At 42.5% G+C, this 16333-nt stretch overlaps 1 protein-coding gene across 1 annotated transcript; it reads left to right on the top strand.

Annotated features, from left to right (window-relative positions):
* The first annotated feature begins 3380 nt into the window (after positions 1 to 3380).
* Positions 3381 to 10783, top strand: etaa1a (ETAA1 activator of ATR kinase a). Its single transcript, XM_084367555.1, has 6 exons — positions 3381 to 3709; positions 4683 to 4814; positions 5188 to 5258; positions 5404 to 5516; positions 7667 to 9111; positions 10455 to 10783. The coding sequence occupies exons 1-6, from the start codon at positions 3544 to 3546 to the stop codon at positions 10559 to 10561; spliced, it is 2034 nt and encodes a 677-aa protein (XP_084223681.1). The 5' UTR covers positions 3381 to 3543; the 3' UTR covers positions 10562 to 10783.
* Positions 10784 to 16333: the final 5550 nt, after the last annotated feature.

Below are 16333 nucleotides of genomic sequence, written 5' to 3'. Positions count from 1 at the left end.
GCCGACAGCTCGTAAACGTGGCCTGATCAGACACGAGTCAGAGAGGGAAGCACAGGTTTCATCTTTAATGATGCCGTTTGTGTCGGAGGCCTGTGATGTCAAACCTCAGCAGAGTAACTAGTAACTGCAGCTGTCAGACAAACGTAGTCGAGTAAAGAAGAACACACTTGAACATGCAGTACTTGAGTAAATGTAGTCTCCAGCGCCAGGCCTCCTGCAGTCTGACTCGTACACTGGGTTTGGTTCCAGTTCTGAGCTGGTACTGCCGTTTGCACCCCGGAGGCTCCTGGCACTTCTAAGCAGGCAGTGATAGATTGGTGAGATTACAGAGCTGCATATCTGACACTGCTCTCTGATCCGCCGGCCTGAAAGTGCTCGGACCTTTTCTAACGAGCCTCCACCAGCGTCCCGGATCACATTTCAAAGACGGACTCATGTCTGCTGGGGGAAAAAGAGCCGTGTAGCTCGCTTTAATGTAAAAAGCAGGTAGCTGCCTCTTTCCTTCCTGACAGCTCGGCCACAGATTCCTTCCTCAGCGCATCGAGCTCGGTGTTTTCTTTAGAGCAGCAGGGTATTCTGTTCGGACGCACAGGCCATGAAATATGGTGCGTATCTGTTTGGCCGCGAGCCAAGCGGAGGGTCGGCATGTCGGCCCAACGGGACGCTGATGAATCGCTCGGATTTCACCTCAGTCCACAGTCGGTGAACTGGAAACAGAGCTGCAGTCTTTTGGAAGAGAGGCAGAGGTTCAGTGTTTGCAGAAATTATGGACTATTACGGACTAATATTCATAATTATGTTTTTATTAGTGTATAATCATCTGAAACTTGAGTCTTTACATCTGCAGAGGGAGCAGATACGTCTGCCATGTTTCTACAGGAGCCCAGAGGGACAAACTTCCTCACTTCCTTGATTACGCTGGACCTTTAAAGATAAAATATGCAACATTTCTGCATTAAAAACGACAACACCTCTGTCATTAATTTTGTTGAGTTGTGTTCTTATATTATCTCAAATGTTTCCAACAATGTTCAAACCCAGAGAACTGGTCATTTTACTCAAAGTGGCGGTGACGTTTCATTTGGTCGCCTGTCGCTGTAACTTCAAGAGACAGTCAGAGAACGAGACGAAACATAACGTGAGTAAAACTTTAAAACACACCTCGTCTGTGATATTTGTGTCTGAGTCACGACAGACAGATTTTCATCAGCAAAGGTGGATCACTTGTGATTGTTTACGTTACTCATGCAAGTGTTTATTCACCCTGAACAGTCAGATTACTGTAGATTAGCTGTTAGATGTCGTGCTGCAGCAGCACTGAGGTTGTGTGTGTGTGTGTGTGTGTTTGAATTGAGGTGAGCCTCTGAGTGAAGTCAGCACTCAGCAGAGACTCTGGTTCTGGTTCTGGTTCTCTCTCCTCTCTGTAACGTTATGTTCATGAAGTCCATTTCCCCTCCAGCTCCAGTCAGCAGTCAACAGAACAGAACCTGGAGGTCGCCTCCGGATCACTGCTGCAGTCAGGCTGATCAACAGGAGTGAAGTTAAATCCACTTTTAATCCCAGAAGTTACAAAGTAATCTCTGAGCTCTCCTCCCGTCGGTGAACGGATCGGATCAGAGCAGAATTTGATGAATCACTGGGATTCAGCAGAGTGGAGGCTTTGACCGGTATGACTGCAACACCTTTGACTGTAGACGTGGTTGGATGAGCGTCACATGCAAACTGTTTCAGCATGTATTTGTGTTTTTTCCTTCCCTACCGTGTCTCACCTTCTTACACCTTGTATTTCAGTGCCGTGACTCTTTATTAATACGTTGAAAATTCTCATTTAATGCAATGATAAAAAGAAATTCAACATTTTTGTCAGATATGGACTTTCCTCCACCGTCCTGTGTTGTAATTCGTTGCTCTCGGTCTCTGCGTGTGTTTTCATCTCGTTTTGAAGTGAACTTGTTTTCAGCAGCAGCATCATGTGTTCACATTACATCCTTCATATACTGTCGGCCCAGCGGGACGCGACGCGCTAATCCTTCCTCCGGGGGAAACAGTGGAGGAGGTGGAGAGCTGCTGCTGACAGCTTCACAAACAACCCCCGCTGTCGTCTGCCGGGTGGACTCGGCCTGCAGCTGCACTCTGAACACACACGCGTCTATTTGATGTCGAACTTCTCTGAGATTAACTGAGATTTACTGCTGATGTTCAGGCACGATGACTGTAATTGTGTAACGGATCGTTAGACCACAGCGACACAACCTCCGAACCCTGTCCTCATCACTTAAGTCCTGTTCAAGAATATCTCACAGCTTCACACACACAGATGTAGATTATATTATTAGCAAAATCATTACATGCAGAAATCGCAGGGGGAGAGCTGATTTTAAACATTTCATCTTCTGCCGAGTGACTTAATTTACTGTAAAAAAGCAGCGAACCAGAGAAATGAAACATACTTTTCAGATTGTTTAACAGTGGTACGTTCTGAAGCACAAATAAACACACTCACTCCTCCGAACTAACCTCCAGATTTTGTGTGAATCCAAAGTGCAAACTGTGTCCCGCATGCTGTTTGCCTGCTCTGCTCTGTGTGCAGCTCAGCCCCGCCCTCGGTCAAACAGAGTAGCAGACCTCAGGTGTTAATTGGCTGCGAGTTACACGACAATGCCCAAAGGTTGATGCTCAGAAACGTCCCAAACACAGCAAAATACTGTAAAAATACGAAAATACAGGCAGAGGGCAGGGTCTCTGCAGATACAACGCCAATCCTGCAAAGCACCAATAACACAAAAATTAAAAATTAAAATGTATTTATACATTTATAAATAAAATGAAAAAAAAAGTATATTTTTAATGCAAAAGTTGCAGCGGAGGATAAAGATCTCTCCGCCTCAGCACCGCCAATATTAACTTTATATTGTTCGTGCTCCATCGTTCGTCCACTGTACATCTAACACAACCATCATCACGGCTTACTGGTGAGCTGGAAAGTAACAAAATAAACCAGCAGATAGCAAGTTAACTATTTTAATATGAAATGTGCAAAAGTGCAGAACAGTCGACTACAATTATATTGTTTCTTACATAGAAATAATAAATGTTAAGTATGCAAAATGTGAGTAAAATGCAAATAAATTATATACAATACAATACAATATGAAATAACTTAAATAGAAACTTAAATAATGAGTGAAATGATACCATGAAAACATTTAAAGTTAATCATGTATATTGTTGTTTTATTGTTGTTTGTTGTTTTTGTATGTAAAATGAATTTAGTTTAAAACAAAGTCCTTTAACTTTATGATCAGCAGGTATCAGCAGCCCATCCGCCATCTTTGACATGCGCAGTGTCCGCGCAGCTTTGTTGCTCTTGAACGCACCCTCGAAAGGAATTGTGGGAACGCCAAGATGGCGGGACGTTCAAAGGCTCAGCCGACTGGCGACAGAAACCACAGAATAAACTGTAAATAACAAAACACGGTTCAGTTTTAACCCGCGAACTGTCGACCGGCTCACCGCGGGCAGCTCGACAGGGGACCGGTAACGATGAACCGCGGCTACCGGAGCTTTGACCCTCCGCCCGGTCCCACACTGTCCCCGCTGCAGACTCAGGCCGCCCCGTCAAAACCAAACCGACTGAGCCGGAGTTTCAGACGGAGTCAACAGGCACGGACACCGGCGGAGGTGGACTCTCCGAGGAGCCACCAACCGGGTCAGTCACTGTATTTCTCTCTGTTTGATTGTGTTTCAGGTGTTTAAAGTTGTTTTCTGCCTCTGTTGTCTGCTGTGACCCGGACAAGCCCGGACAACGTCCCGCTCTGCTCCGTGAAGACGACTGTATCCTGAACTCCATTACAATTCCTCGCTATTTAAGGTTTTCATGTACATGTAAGCTACAACCCTTCACCAGAATACATGAGTGAAAGTATTCTGACAAACTACAGTTTTCAGTCTTTAATTCGGCATACAACACATTCTCCACAGTGCAGACATGACTGGAGAATTGAATCTCTAATGAATTGTTTGCGAAAGTTTTGCTCTGGCGTCATCAACCAGAACAAGCCTGAGATCCAGCGGAAAGTCTGTTTACAACCGGAACACACCCCTGCTGAATCCAACCATCCGTAACTAGTCTCATGTGTGTACACTTTCCACGTTAACGTCAATTTATTCAACTTTTCAACCGAAGCTGACCAGTTCCAGTTTGTATCAGTTTATTGATTTCGTCTCTTGTAGCAGAGAAACAATGAAAAAGTACAATCAAAGCAAGTAACAGTGAAATCAGCTGTACAGGAAATCAAGGATCAATTAACAGCGACGGATAATAATAAATGACGTTTATAATAAAAACAATACAAACCAGTAAGACGAGAGGTTAATGTAAAATGAACTGTGGTGAAAACATTAAAGTTGGAGCAGACTTTGCAGCTTTTTCTTTTAGGTTATTGTTTTAATATATAACTCGTATTCCTTCTTGAAAGCTGGGAGAGAGGTTTTGTCTTAGCTAACAGTATTTGCCCTACTGAAGTGTCTTTGAGCAAGACACTGAATCCTCACCAGCTCCAGACCTCTGACCTCTGACCTCCATGTAGAGTGCAGACAAACAGAGAAGAGCTTCACGGAGATCGGATCAGGACATAAATGCTGTTTGTGAATCAGTTGTGTTTGTTTTGTTTCTCCTTCAGATTTCAAGACCCCGACCAGAATCCCGAGATCCAGATCAGGAGGCGGCTTCAGCGGAGAGTCTCCACACAACGACTCGGACTTTCAGCAGGACATCATCTGGGACGCCACCTCTCCTTCGCCCAACAGACCCGGTAAACTTCATCCTTGCAGCTGTGACGAGGATATTTATGAAGAGTTTCTGTCCCGGCTGCACAATTTATATCGTTTCAGCATCGACACCGTGATTCGTGCGTGTGCAGACAACCGAAATATCACAATGTCATTTTTTTTCCAATATCGTTTCTGTCCAGAATCTCTAATAAAGTACATGATTTTATTTTCTGCTTCAATGATCAGGCAGCTGATTGATTAGTCAGTCAACAGAAAATTAATCCACAATAATTTGGATGTATTGATGTGTCTAGTCACTTTTCTCTAGTTTTCTATCAGGTGTTAATTTATTTTCTGGATTGTCAGTCGAACAACTCAAGCTGGTTTTGATCCTGTGAGGTTTTTCTTCTTCAGGAAAAAGAGGCAAGAAGCAGCGTCCTGGAGTTGTGGACATCTCGGAGATCGTTAGCCGGATCGCTCCAAAGGTCAGTAACACAAAATTGGCCCCACTAAAACTTTCAGGTCTTGGTTCTGCTTTGTAAATGTGTGTTTTTACTGTTCATGACGGTGCTCTGATTATAGAGCCAGTAAACTATTTATTTACATTCTTGCTGCGTTGTCCTTCTGAAGCATGGCCGACCGGAGGTCACAGAGCCGACTTTACAGCAGTGGATCGGAGACAGCGCCACCATTCCCTGCACGCCTGATGTTCAAGTTCCCAAACCCAAGAAGAAATCCCCGAGGTAGGTCCAGAAGATCCGACTAAAACTGGCCGACTCTGTATGTCTGGAGCCTTGGCTTTAGGTTTTTATCTTCATCCTCTCACTAGAAGTCTGTAGTTCAGTTAAGGGTCAGTAAGTTGTTGTTGGTCTCTGTAACTTGACACTGTGACTCCAGGGAGTGTGTTTCCATTTGCATGGGCCACCTGGTTGTGTTTTGCACATGTAAACACAATATCATTATTCTCCAGCAGAAATCCACCTGTGAAATCAGCTCCTGTACTTCTGTACTATGATACAGAAAGGAGCTCACTGCAGAAAGCTGACTGTAAAATCAGGGTCATCATTTGTAACTTAAACGTGTGTCACCGACCTTCCTTGACTTCTGTGCAGATAAACTTCATAAAGCTACGACTGAAAATTAAGACGCCCCTGTTGTTTGTAAAATATATTCTGACGATCGGACACGGACTGAAAGCTCGTCCATTTCATCGCTACTTGCAGCTTTAATTTTTATTACTTTTTTATTAATTTTTATATGTAAATATTAGCATGTTAGCTCAATAGCTTCCAGGTCATGTGATCAATTGACTCAAAATCAGTGTGGGATCATGTAACTACACTGGCTGCAAGAGATACGCCTCTTGTTTTTACATTTTACATCTTTTCATATTTTTTCATATTTTTTACTATTTTTAATTAATTTTTAATGTAAATATTAGCATGTTAGCTCAATAGCTTCCAGGTCATGTGACCAATTGAGTCAAAATCAGTGTGGGATCATGTAACTACACTGGCTGCATGAGTCATGGGTCACCAGATTTGGCCTGTAGCTCGTTACACATGAGTACGTTAATCCAATACTACAACTGCCCTCATGTGCACCACGATAGCTCAGTAGCGCCCCCTAACGCCCCCTTATGGCTTTTCCCATTAATTTTTTTTTCATTTCTACACCTCGTACTTTATTTCACTAGTCCTACAGATTTAACGCCACAGACTTCACAGTCACTACATATCATCTTCAGACCTTGATGATGACACCTTGTCAAAAGCTTTTGCCTCCGATACACATATGTATCATGACCAGACGCACAAAATACCCCTCGGCACCGAAACCCTCAGTCCAACAGGAAGTCGGCCACTTTGGTTCACAGCGGCCATTTTGTCAAACTTGAAGCCCCGCCTCCTACATGCACATACACTAACGAATTTGGGCACGCATAAGTATCGTGACCAAACGCACAAAAAAGCCTCTTGGACCCACAACCTCAGTCCAACGGGAAGTTTGCCATTTTGGTTCAAAGTTGAGATGTTGCCGCCATTTCCACCCATTTCCATGGCTCGTACTTTAATTAACCTGCCCTACAGATTTAACGCCACAGACTTCACAGTCACTAAGACTCATCCTCATACCTTGATGATGAAGAGTTGTAAAAAGCTTTTGCCTACGTTATTCCTGGTGGGCATGACAGTCTGAACTTTCGATGCTTGGCCACTGTGAGAGCCACGTCAATGTGTGGTGTGTGTTGGACACAAACTGTCCACTAGGTGGCTACGTTGTGTTGTGGGTCAGCCTGATATCAATCAATCAGACGTCATTTATATCGCACATTTAATACAAATACAATGTAGCACAGAGAGCTTCACACAATAAAAGCAAGCACAACAAAACAGAAGTGAAACCAAAAGACACACACACACACACACTTTCTCTCACACATAACACATACATGCATTTCTGACAGAAGCTCACTGAGGCGCTATCTTTCGCTCAGCTATGTGCTGTGACGACAAACATCCAGTTTACATGACATTCACAGGCTGTTTTCTCTAAATCATACATTACAACATGACATATAATTGATGGGTGAGGGCCACATAGTGGACAGACTTGCCCTCTGCGTCTGCCCTCTGACGGAATAAATTAAAGGAAAATAAGTGTAAAATAATGAAATATAAAAGAATTAAAGATTATTAAGTGAAGCAAAAACAGACAAAAAGACGTAAGTTAAGGTAATTAAGTTGTACATGGCAGTTTAAGCAGCATCTTTATTTAAAAAAAAAAAAGATAATTTCTTGTCATTTTTTACTGAATCTATAAACAAAAAGGAGGTTTTATTTTTGTTCAGTCTCCGTCATCACAGTCAGCTAATGGTTTCTTTTTGTCGCAGGCCGAACGGAGTGGACGACCTGCTGAAACTGGCCAAGCAGTTCGACTTCAACATGTTTCATCAGGATGAAGAAGAAGTGGAGGACCTGCACCAGCAGAGCCTGGAGCTCCTGTCAGAGGACATCTTGGACTTTGAGAACGATTCTCCACCTTCACTTCCTGGAAACTGTGAACGAGCCGTGAAGGCGGCGGCTGGGACGAATGTTCAGGTCCAGCCGGATCAACAAATGGAGGACGATTTGGATTTTCTGTTTGACGGACCGACACAACATGTGAGCGGAAATTTAAGTCAGGTGTCGTCACAAGTGAAACCTGCTTCTTCCAAACAGGCTTCTGGGAAAACGTCTTCCACCTCACACGGTTCCACTCAGACAAACACTAAAGGCACTTTGGCAAACGATGACTTTGAGGACGACTGGGACAACGATGACCTGCTAAACGACTCATTGGTGTTGGAGATGACACAAAATCCACAGATCTTTGCTGCTCCGAAACACTGTTCGACCCAGAAACCAGCCAGGGAAGTTAAACCTCAAGGAGAAGGTCCAGTAAATGCTCCTGTCAGAGGAGGACTCAGCCAGTCAGCTAAAGTGGAAAAGAACGATGTGAGACAAAGAACGACCTTCAAACTGGAGTCTAATCCTGATTTCTCTGTTAAAAGGCTCCAGACGGACACACGGACGAACTCGAAGGTGGATTACAGCTCAGAAACAACACAGAAAGACGCTCAGCAGAGTAAAGGTGCTTTAGTCAACGCAGGATCTCAGCGTTCCTGGCAAACACTGAACACAGCGAAGTCAAACCCACAGAAACCACAATTTCAACCCAGGACATCCGTTTCAGGCTCAAGTCCCAAACACATCACGGCTGCATCAAACACATCAGATATAAAAGCAGCTCAGAGCTTCCCACAAAGACCTGCAGTAGTTTCCTCTCGCAGCGAGGAACCTGCCGTCTCCGACCTCCTGGATGACGACCTGTCCGCTTTCTTCTCGTCGGACCCGGTTTGGGACGACCCAGCTGACGACGACCTGCTGTGCGAAATGTGCGAAGATGTGGAGAACCAGATGCAGAGCGTTCCCGCCAAACAGACTCTTCCTGTGGGTCACGTGTCAAACCCGAGACCTGCTCTGCAACCAGCCAGCAGGGCCTGGGACAACAGCAACCAACCAGCCAATCAGCAGCCCTTTCTCCAAAAACAAGCACCAGCAGCTGTCACCTGTGCTTCAGGTAGAGCAGCTGGCAGTTCATTGGCTGGTGGCTTTGTCTCTAACTTCACTACAGGTGCACAGATGAAGGATTCTTTCCGAGTCCCACAAACTAAAACCAGTTCAGGATGTGTGCCGGGGAGCAGCCGAGTCCAGTCAGCACCACAGGGACACGCTCGCAAAGACCAGTTCACCTTCAAGAAGCCAAACAACCCAGTGTCTACAGTGACCAACAAAGGTGAGAGCAGCGTCCTCCGTCAGACGCTGACATAATGCTCGGGTATATATATGCTTACTTAAAATCAGGACTTACAGTTCAGTTAGCCAACCCACTGCGGTGGTACCACTGCAAGTTTCTCTTCAGGTTGTTTTTGTTCTTCTGGCCTACTCTGTAGCCACAGGTCGTCTCTCAGTCTCCCGACTCGTTTCTGACGAATTTTAAATAAGTGTCAAACGTTAATGACGGAGTGTATTGATTATATTTTGACCGACTAGAAGCACAACTGTGGGAAGAAAATCCTTAATTATTTGAAACGATGGCTCGTCAGCGAGAAACAAAACAAACATTTCATCAGTTTTTGTTATCAAAGATCTATTTTTAGCCCGTCATCGTCTCGTCTCATTTACGAAATTCACACCGCTGCTCAGCCTTGCTTCCAGTTTTGCCCAGTGGCCACTCGTAGCATTGCAGGATAAAAAATCCCCATAATGCACGATTATAACGGAGACGTCTGTTGACAGAAAACTGTTGACCTTTTATCATGATTGTTTTTAAATTTCATCTTTCAGTTCGAGGTTTTGCATTTCATTTTTTTTTACATTTTCAAATGATAATTTAACATTTTAAATTTGTTATTTCAGCTTCTTACCTTTTCTTTGTGGTGTGATGAAATAATTGTATCTTAATTTTCTATTTGAACAAAGATGTCCTCCAAACACAGGCGGCTCTGAGCGCTGGAGACTGAAACTGTGATTTTTCTGAATGCATCATATTTAAAGCTTAAACGATCCGCAGGTTAATGGTTACCTTTAAACATTTACTATGTTTGTATCGTTAACTCTGTGTTGGCTCCCGTGACGACGTTCCCGTGCGTTCAGTCTATCGAAAGTCAACTTATTTGCTCAAACTTGGACTTCACACCAAAATATCAATACTTTTGCTGTTAACTTGAGTTTGAAACCGTTGAGGACTGACGAGTGGTAAACGAAGCAGCTGCTCAGATGAAGATCTGCAGGGTTTCTTTGCCTCTCTGATCGAACGTCAAACCTCCGTCGTGAGATGAAGGTAAGCAGCTCATGTGATGTTTCTGTGGTGCTGCTGCTTCACAGCTCTGATCACAGCCGTCCCAGTACTAATCATTGCACTGTTACTATGGTAACAAGTCATTTATCAGCAGATTAATTCAGAAAAATTACTCTTAACATTTTTAAACCACTGACTTTTTGATCCATTTTGTCAGAAATTAATGAAAAATAATGTTAAATGTTAAATAATGTATTTTTTTTGTTGTTGCTTGTCTTTGTGGAACAACAGCCTTCACATGTTCATCTGTCTGTGTATTCTGTGTTTTCTCTCTGCAGTTGTGGGTAAATGTTCAGCAGCAGAGATCGAGCTGAAGAAGCAGCAGGCGATGGAGAGACGACGACAACGACTTCAGGCCTCCCAGAACCGTCGAGCTCCGACCTGACGGACGAACCGGCCCTCGTCGACGACGAAACCCGTAGAGCTGAGCGACGTCTCGCCTCACCGGCCTGAAGGTGAAACCAGACACACTGCTGTCAGCTGATCGTTGTCAGAGCAGAACAAACTTCTGATGACTCTCTGTGTAAAACTGTAAATCTGTGGATCAGCTCCAACATTTCTTGTACAAAGACATTCTTGTAAAATTAAATTGTGCATGTAAAATGTTTACGTCGTGTTTCTATTCAGATTTCTTTGTCAAGTTCTGTTAAATCAAACCATCTTTAATGTGTCATAATTCTCCAGATCTACGGTTTGATTTGTCGTCACGATTTGAGTCTTGATTTGAGTCTTGATTTGTAAAGATCAACAGATCTTCGGTTTCATCAGGTTCTCACTGTCATTTCCAAATTCTTCCTGAAAAACGTATCGAGTGGGATATAACAGATATGTTTTTAATGTAGCACACTAAAACAATATGGTCGAATTTAAATATTTTTTTACAGCGTCGTAACAAACTTATTCCACAAGTCGAGCCCGATCCTTCTTCTGATTTCAATGATCAAAATCATTTGATTTAAATTTTGAATCGTGCCGCCCCTGGTCTTTAAAGAAGTAGTTCAACATTTTGGGAAATAAGGTTATTTGCTCTCTTAGAAGTGGTGTGTCCGGATGTGATTAGCCTAGCTTAGCATAAATACTGGAAAGGGGGGGGGGGGGGGGGGGGGACAGCTAGCCTGGCTCTGTCAAGAAGACACCTCTGATGTTAAAATCTTCCCACTTTAAGACCAAAAATAAAAACCTAATAGTTTCCAGTGCTGGATGTAATTCACTCTGCGTGCTTTTCCTCTCGAGATAGAAAAAAAAAACGTTTTCAGAAACAAACTTTACTACGAATTAAATTTATTGGAACAACTTAAAGTCTCTGAAATATAAAAACTCACCCGCAGATTTATGAACGACAATCATGGAGAGAAAATAAATAAATGTTTTACCCAAAATGTTGAACTGTTCCTTTAATGCCAGATTATATATCAACAGAAGGAAACTTCTCGTCAGCATCTTGATTTGTCTGAAGGACGCAGGACTCGTTTAATATTTCCCAGTTAATAAACTACAAACTGAAGTCAGCTGTTAGCTTTAGCTCTTAGCTTTAGCTCTTAGCTTTAGTGCTGTTTTAGTTTAAAAAACGTTGCTTAGTTTTATGTTGGAAGTTATAAATAATCTTCTTTTAATTAAAACATATTTTAAACAAACATTCTGTTGATTTAGGAAAATAACTCGGATGCTGTCGGATGAGAAGTGATTTCAGTTTCATTAGCTTCTAGCTAGGCTAACTACACACTGCTCAGCTAACAGTAGGATTTTCTTAGATGACGGACTGTTCCTTTAAGATGTTCTGTCTCTGTTGATAAAAGCCTCAGTTTTATTTCTTGTTTCTGTTTCGATCATGAACACGAGGAGTTTGTTTTCTGACCCAACGTCTCTGCTGTTTTCTCGTTTAATCACTTTATTTTCTGTAAAGCACTTTAACGGATTCAAAGTGTTTTAATAATAAAGTTTTATCGTTGTTATCGTTGTAGCTTGAGGTCTCGTTCTTCTTGGTTCTGGTTTCACTGGAAGCACAAACCTCCGAGTCTCTTCACATTCGGTATCGTACGTCTCGACTCGTGTTGTTGCAGCCGAGCTTCTTCCTTCACCGTCCTCTGTTTGATTTAATAACCTTTCTGTTTCAGACGCATCTACATGATCAGTCAGTGAAATGTAGGATTACACCTGTGTTGTACTGAAAGAGAAATAATGTCTCTGTCACTGAAGCTGATTCTGAAGAACAGTTTCATCAGTTCGTCCACACAAGACATTTGTTGAGGCCGTCATATGAGCTGTCTGATGTCGTCTCAGAAACTCGACTTTAATCTTGAAATTTCAACTTTATTCCTCCTTTTTCCCCCTCACCCCTGACACTCTTCTGTAACAAGGTTAATATGATGTATAAGACATGTTCTTGTAAATTCATCCATTCTGAGATGAAACAAATGAACAATGTTCAAAAATCCTGAACCAAATGGTCGCTGTAGATGTTTGAAAATATGTAGTGGAGTAGTAACAACAAGTACCTCGAGATAGTACAGAACTGCTGTACCTTTAGTTACACTACTGGAAAGTATTCGGGGATGTTGGGATATTTTTGTTTTCACTTGATTGTTTTGTATTTTGTGAATATTTTTCATTTCATTTGACTTTTACTGCACATGCATATATACACCTATATCCCAAAAACCCTCACTAAGTTTGAGTAGTGTAACAAACAGACTGAAATGCCTTCATGGAGCCACTCGGGTTGTGTCTTTGAATTAAAGAGCAGTAAAATAAACGTTTCTTCACATCAGCGTCGCAGCGTCACCTGCAGACCGGCCTCACCTGTACCTGAGCGGTCAGGTTGGTCCGCTCGGCCTCGTCAGGTCTCTTCATTAACAGTCTGGCAGCTGTCTGATGGAGCAGATATAGTCCCGGCAGGTAAACCGAGCCTCGTTATCAGCAGACAGGTGTGTAACTGTAGTCTTGCACGCTGCTGCAAATCACAGGCGCACAGATGTAATCTGCCTCGGCTTAATCACGCTGCCTTTGTCCCAAACAGACTCCAGGATTCACTTTACTCCATTTGTAAAGGAAATTTCTCTCAGGTTGTTCTTTGCCAACCAGTTTTTTAATTATAAAGAAGCTCATTTTGGCGCTGAAAGGCCTGGATGTTTTATAGAAATCTCCCTGGACTCTTGGCTCTGCCCGCGGCCGTCTCCTCCAGAGCTCAGCACCTCCAGCAGCAGGGTCGCTCCACTCAGATCTTTAGACCAATAACCTGCACTGAAAGACAAACTGTTCGCCCGACACTCGGATTCAACGCCACAAATACAGCCGAGAGGTGAAGATCAGAGACTGGACCCCGATGTTGTGGTTTAATTCCGGGCCGATAACAATACAGATTATTAATAATCCAGGAGACTGATAATTGTAACTGATTTAGATTTACAAGAAGAAGAAAAATCTTCATCTCGAAGTCGAGAATAACCAGTGATGAAATTTACCCAACTACAGCTTACTTTATGTAGAGTTTTATATTTCCACTCCACCAAAACAAATTGTTGGACGGTCGAGTTGAGTCTTGATTTGTAAAGATCGACATCATCGGCTTCCTGCTCTGAATAACATGAACATTTCCAAATTCTTCCTGAAAAACGTGGCACCAAGTCTGATATAACTGATACATACGGTTGAATTTAAAATGTTTTTTTATTTCCCAGCGTCATGTTACAGTAACGGTAACAACAGCAACTTATTTCCATCAAAATTAAAAGTTTAGATTTTTGTTTTAAAGTGTAAATTGTGACACTCCTGGTCTTTAAAGTAGTTCAGTTGTAGACTTATTATCAGGCCGACATTCAGATCGTCAGTATCAGTGTTTTGTTCGTGTCCGACTCTCTTTTGGAGCCTCAAGTGGCCGTTAGAGGAACTGCAGTGTTTGGTACTTCTGCTCTGGCTTAATTTCTCTGCCCGATCGATCAATCAAACTTTATTTGTGTTAAAAAAATAAGGTGTAGTACTTTAAGTGGAGGTCTCCTGCCCCCTGGTGGCCACAAACAGACTAATGCAGCTTTAACAGAACCACTGTCGAACATTAAACTGAAGCACAGTGAGAAACCAAACATCCACATTTGAATGGCAAAGATGGAGCTCATGGTTGGCTGGTTTACATGACACACACACACACACACAGCCTCTCGTTTGTGTGTGTGTGTGTGTGTGTGTGTGTGTGTGTGTGGCTGACCTACCGGGCAGCCGAGCGGCTTCACTCGACGCCTCCAACAACATGGCTGAAAGTGTTTACGGCGGGTCCTGTTACCCGCTGCAGGCGACACTTACCTGCAGGTGAAATGAAGTTACCTGAGAGTTACGCTGAACTCTGAATGACCCCCTCCACCTCCACCTCGCTCTGCTCCATTAATTATTCCCGGGCCAATCACAGAGGATAGTGACAGCTTGATGTCGGTCCAGCTTTCACAGACGACATCCACACTGATAAAGAGCGGGACGGGTTTCACTTTAAAGACGTTTTCTGACGTCCGGGATACGTTAACGTCACCTGGAAACTGAACAAACAACTACACAAACTAGTACAGGGTCATTTAAGACCTCTACAACCCTGTTGATACCAGTTAGAAGGCTAAATAAGAGCAAGTCAAAGAGTAGGAAACAGTCAGCGTTGTGAAAAAATGCCCAGAAGTCATAAAGATATCGTGTTAAAATAATATTTCATTAAAAGTCTTTTAGTATCTGAAAACAAATACACTTAAGTATCAAAAGTAATGAATACTCAGCATTTTCCAGAATTTTATTGGGTCTAGTGGTTGTTTTTTTTTAATCTGATTAAATTTTATTTTAATCACAAAACTGAATATTGGGCCACAAACATCTTTAGGATTTTATTTTTAAGATAAAAAATGTTTCTCAAATCCCAAATGTCCTGCGCAAAGTGTCGGCCATCCTCAGATTATGAAATATAATCAATAATTATTTATCCTACATATTTGAAGAGCATTTAACCTGACAAAAACAATGATTTATATTAAAACTTTTCAAAACTTCTTTCTTCTTCTTTTCTTCCTAGAAACATTTTGTGAGACAAATAAAACCTTATGGAGGGCCAACTCAGGGCAGCCTGCTCTAGAGCGATCGCTAACTGCTGCTAACCCTAGCTGCTGTAAGCTAGTTTCTTAAAAAAAAAAAAAAATCCCTCAGTTCGCTCAGTTAGCCGTGCAGCTGGGGCCGGGTCGCGGCTAGCTAGTTAGCATGCTAACTTCAGTATTTATAACTATAACACAACACAGACGTCATGATGTCAGGACTGTTTTTTACATTCAGTTTACAGTTACAGTTACAGTCAGTAACTTTAGTGAAGTTTTTAATGTTTTAAACTAAAATTCTTACATATTGAACCTTTAAGTTATTGGTATTTAGATGATTTTACATTTAATTGAATTATTTAAATCCTTCTTACAGTGCAGTATGCTGCAGTGTACTGCAGTTAAAAGTACAATATTTGCTTCTAAAATGTGGTGGAGTGGAATTATGAAGTACCTCAAAATTGCACCCGAGTACAGTACTTGAATACATGTACTTAGTTACATTCCATAACCGAAAAAAGCGTCATGGATCATTTCCAAGACATGAAACTGTTACTCAGCTTTATTATTTATTATTATTATTTATATTTTACATAAAGCAGGACTTGTGTCTTCTGTCCCTCAGACAGACGGTAAACTTTGTCTCCTCTGATACACGAGCTGCTCTTTGTTCCTTCAGCACTCGGCCAGAGAACGAAGCCAACGTTTCTCTGTTTACACTCAGGACGCTCTGTGAAAATCCATATTTCTTGGAATCGTGTTCATGTCGTTTCGGCCGTTACGGCGCAGATTATTCAGAGAGCCACAGAGATGTTTTAGAGGCCGGCCCTGCTGGCTTTCATGTTGGCCAGTGTGAAAATAAATCTGGAGTCCAAATCACAAACAGATGAGCAGAGTCCACGAGAGGCGGCGGGTTAGAGGCTCCGAGGGCGCAGCCGAGGGAGAACGAATGAGACTTTTAATTGGCAGCGACAGCAACGACTGGCCGCCTCCTCCTGCAGCTCAATTAGGAGGATTCAGACCTGTGACATCAGCTGGTCTGTTGTTCACCTCAGTGATCGAACAAAATATGAAACTTTATCACAGAACTTTGAAGAAAT

The sequence above is a fragment of the Pagrus pagrus genome (genome assembly GCF_965226575.1).
Source record: "Pagrus pagrus genome assembly, chromosome: 2".
Lineage (NCBI taxonomy): Eukaryota > Metazoa > Chordata > Actinopteri > Spariformes > Sparidae > Pagrus > Pagrus pagrus.
This window is presented reverse-complemented; position numbering and strand designations above follow the sequence as displayed.

Bases quoted from the DNA above. Each gene is read 5' to 3' on its own strand.
- etaa1a (XM_084367555.1), top strand. From the start codon at position 3,544: ATGAACCGCGGCTACCGGAGCTTTGACCCTCCGCCCGGTCCCACACTG. The intron at 3,710-4,682 runs GTCAGTCACTGT...TTTCTCCTTCAG, and splicing joins TCCGAGGAGCCACCAACCGG to ATTTCAAGACCCCGACCAGA. The intron at 4,815-5,187 runs GTAAACTTCATC...TTTCTTCTTCAG, and splicing joins TCCTTCGCCCAACAGACCCG to GAAAAAGAGGCAAGAAGCAG.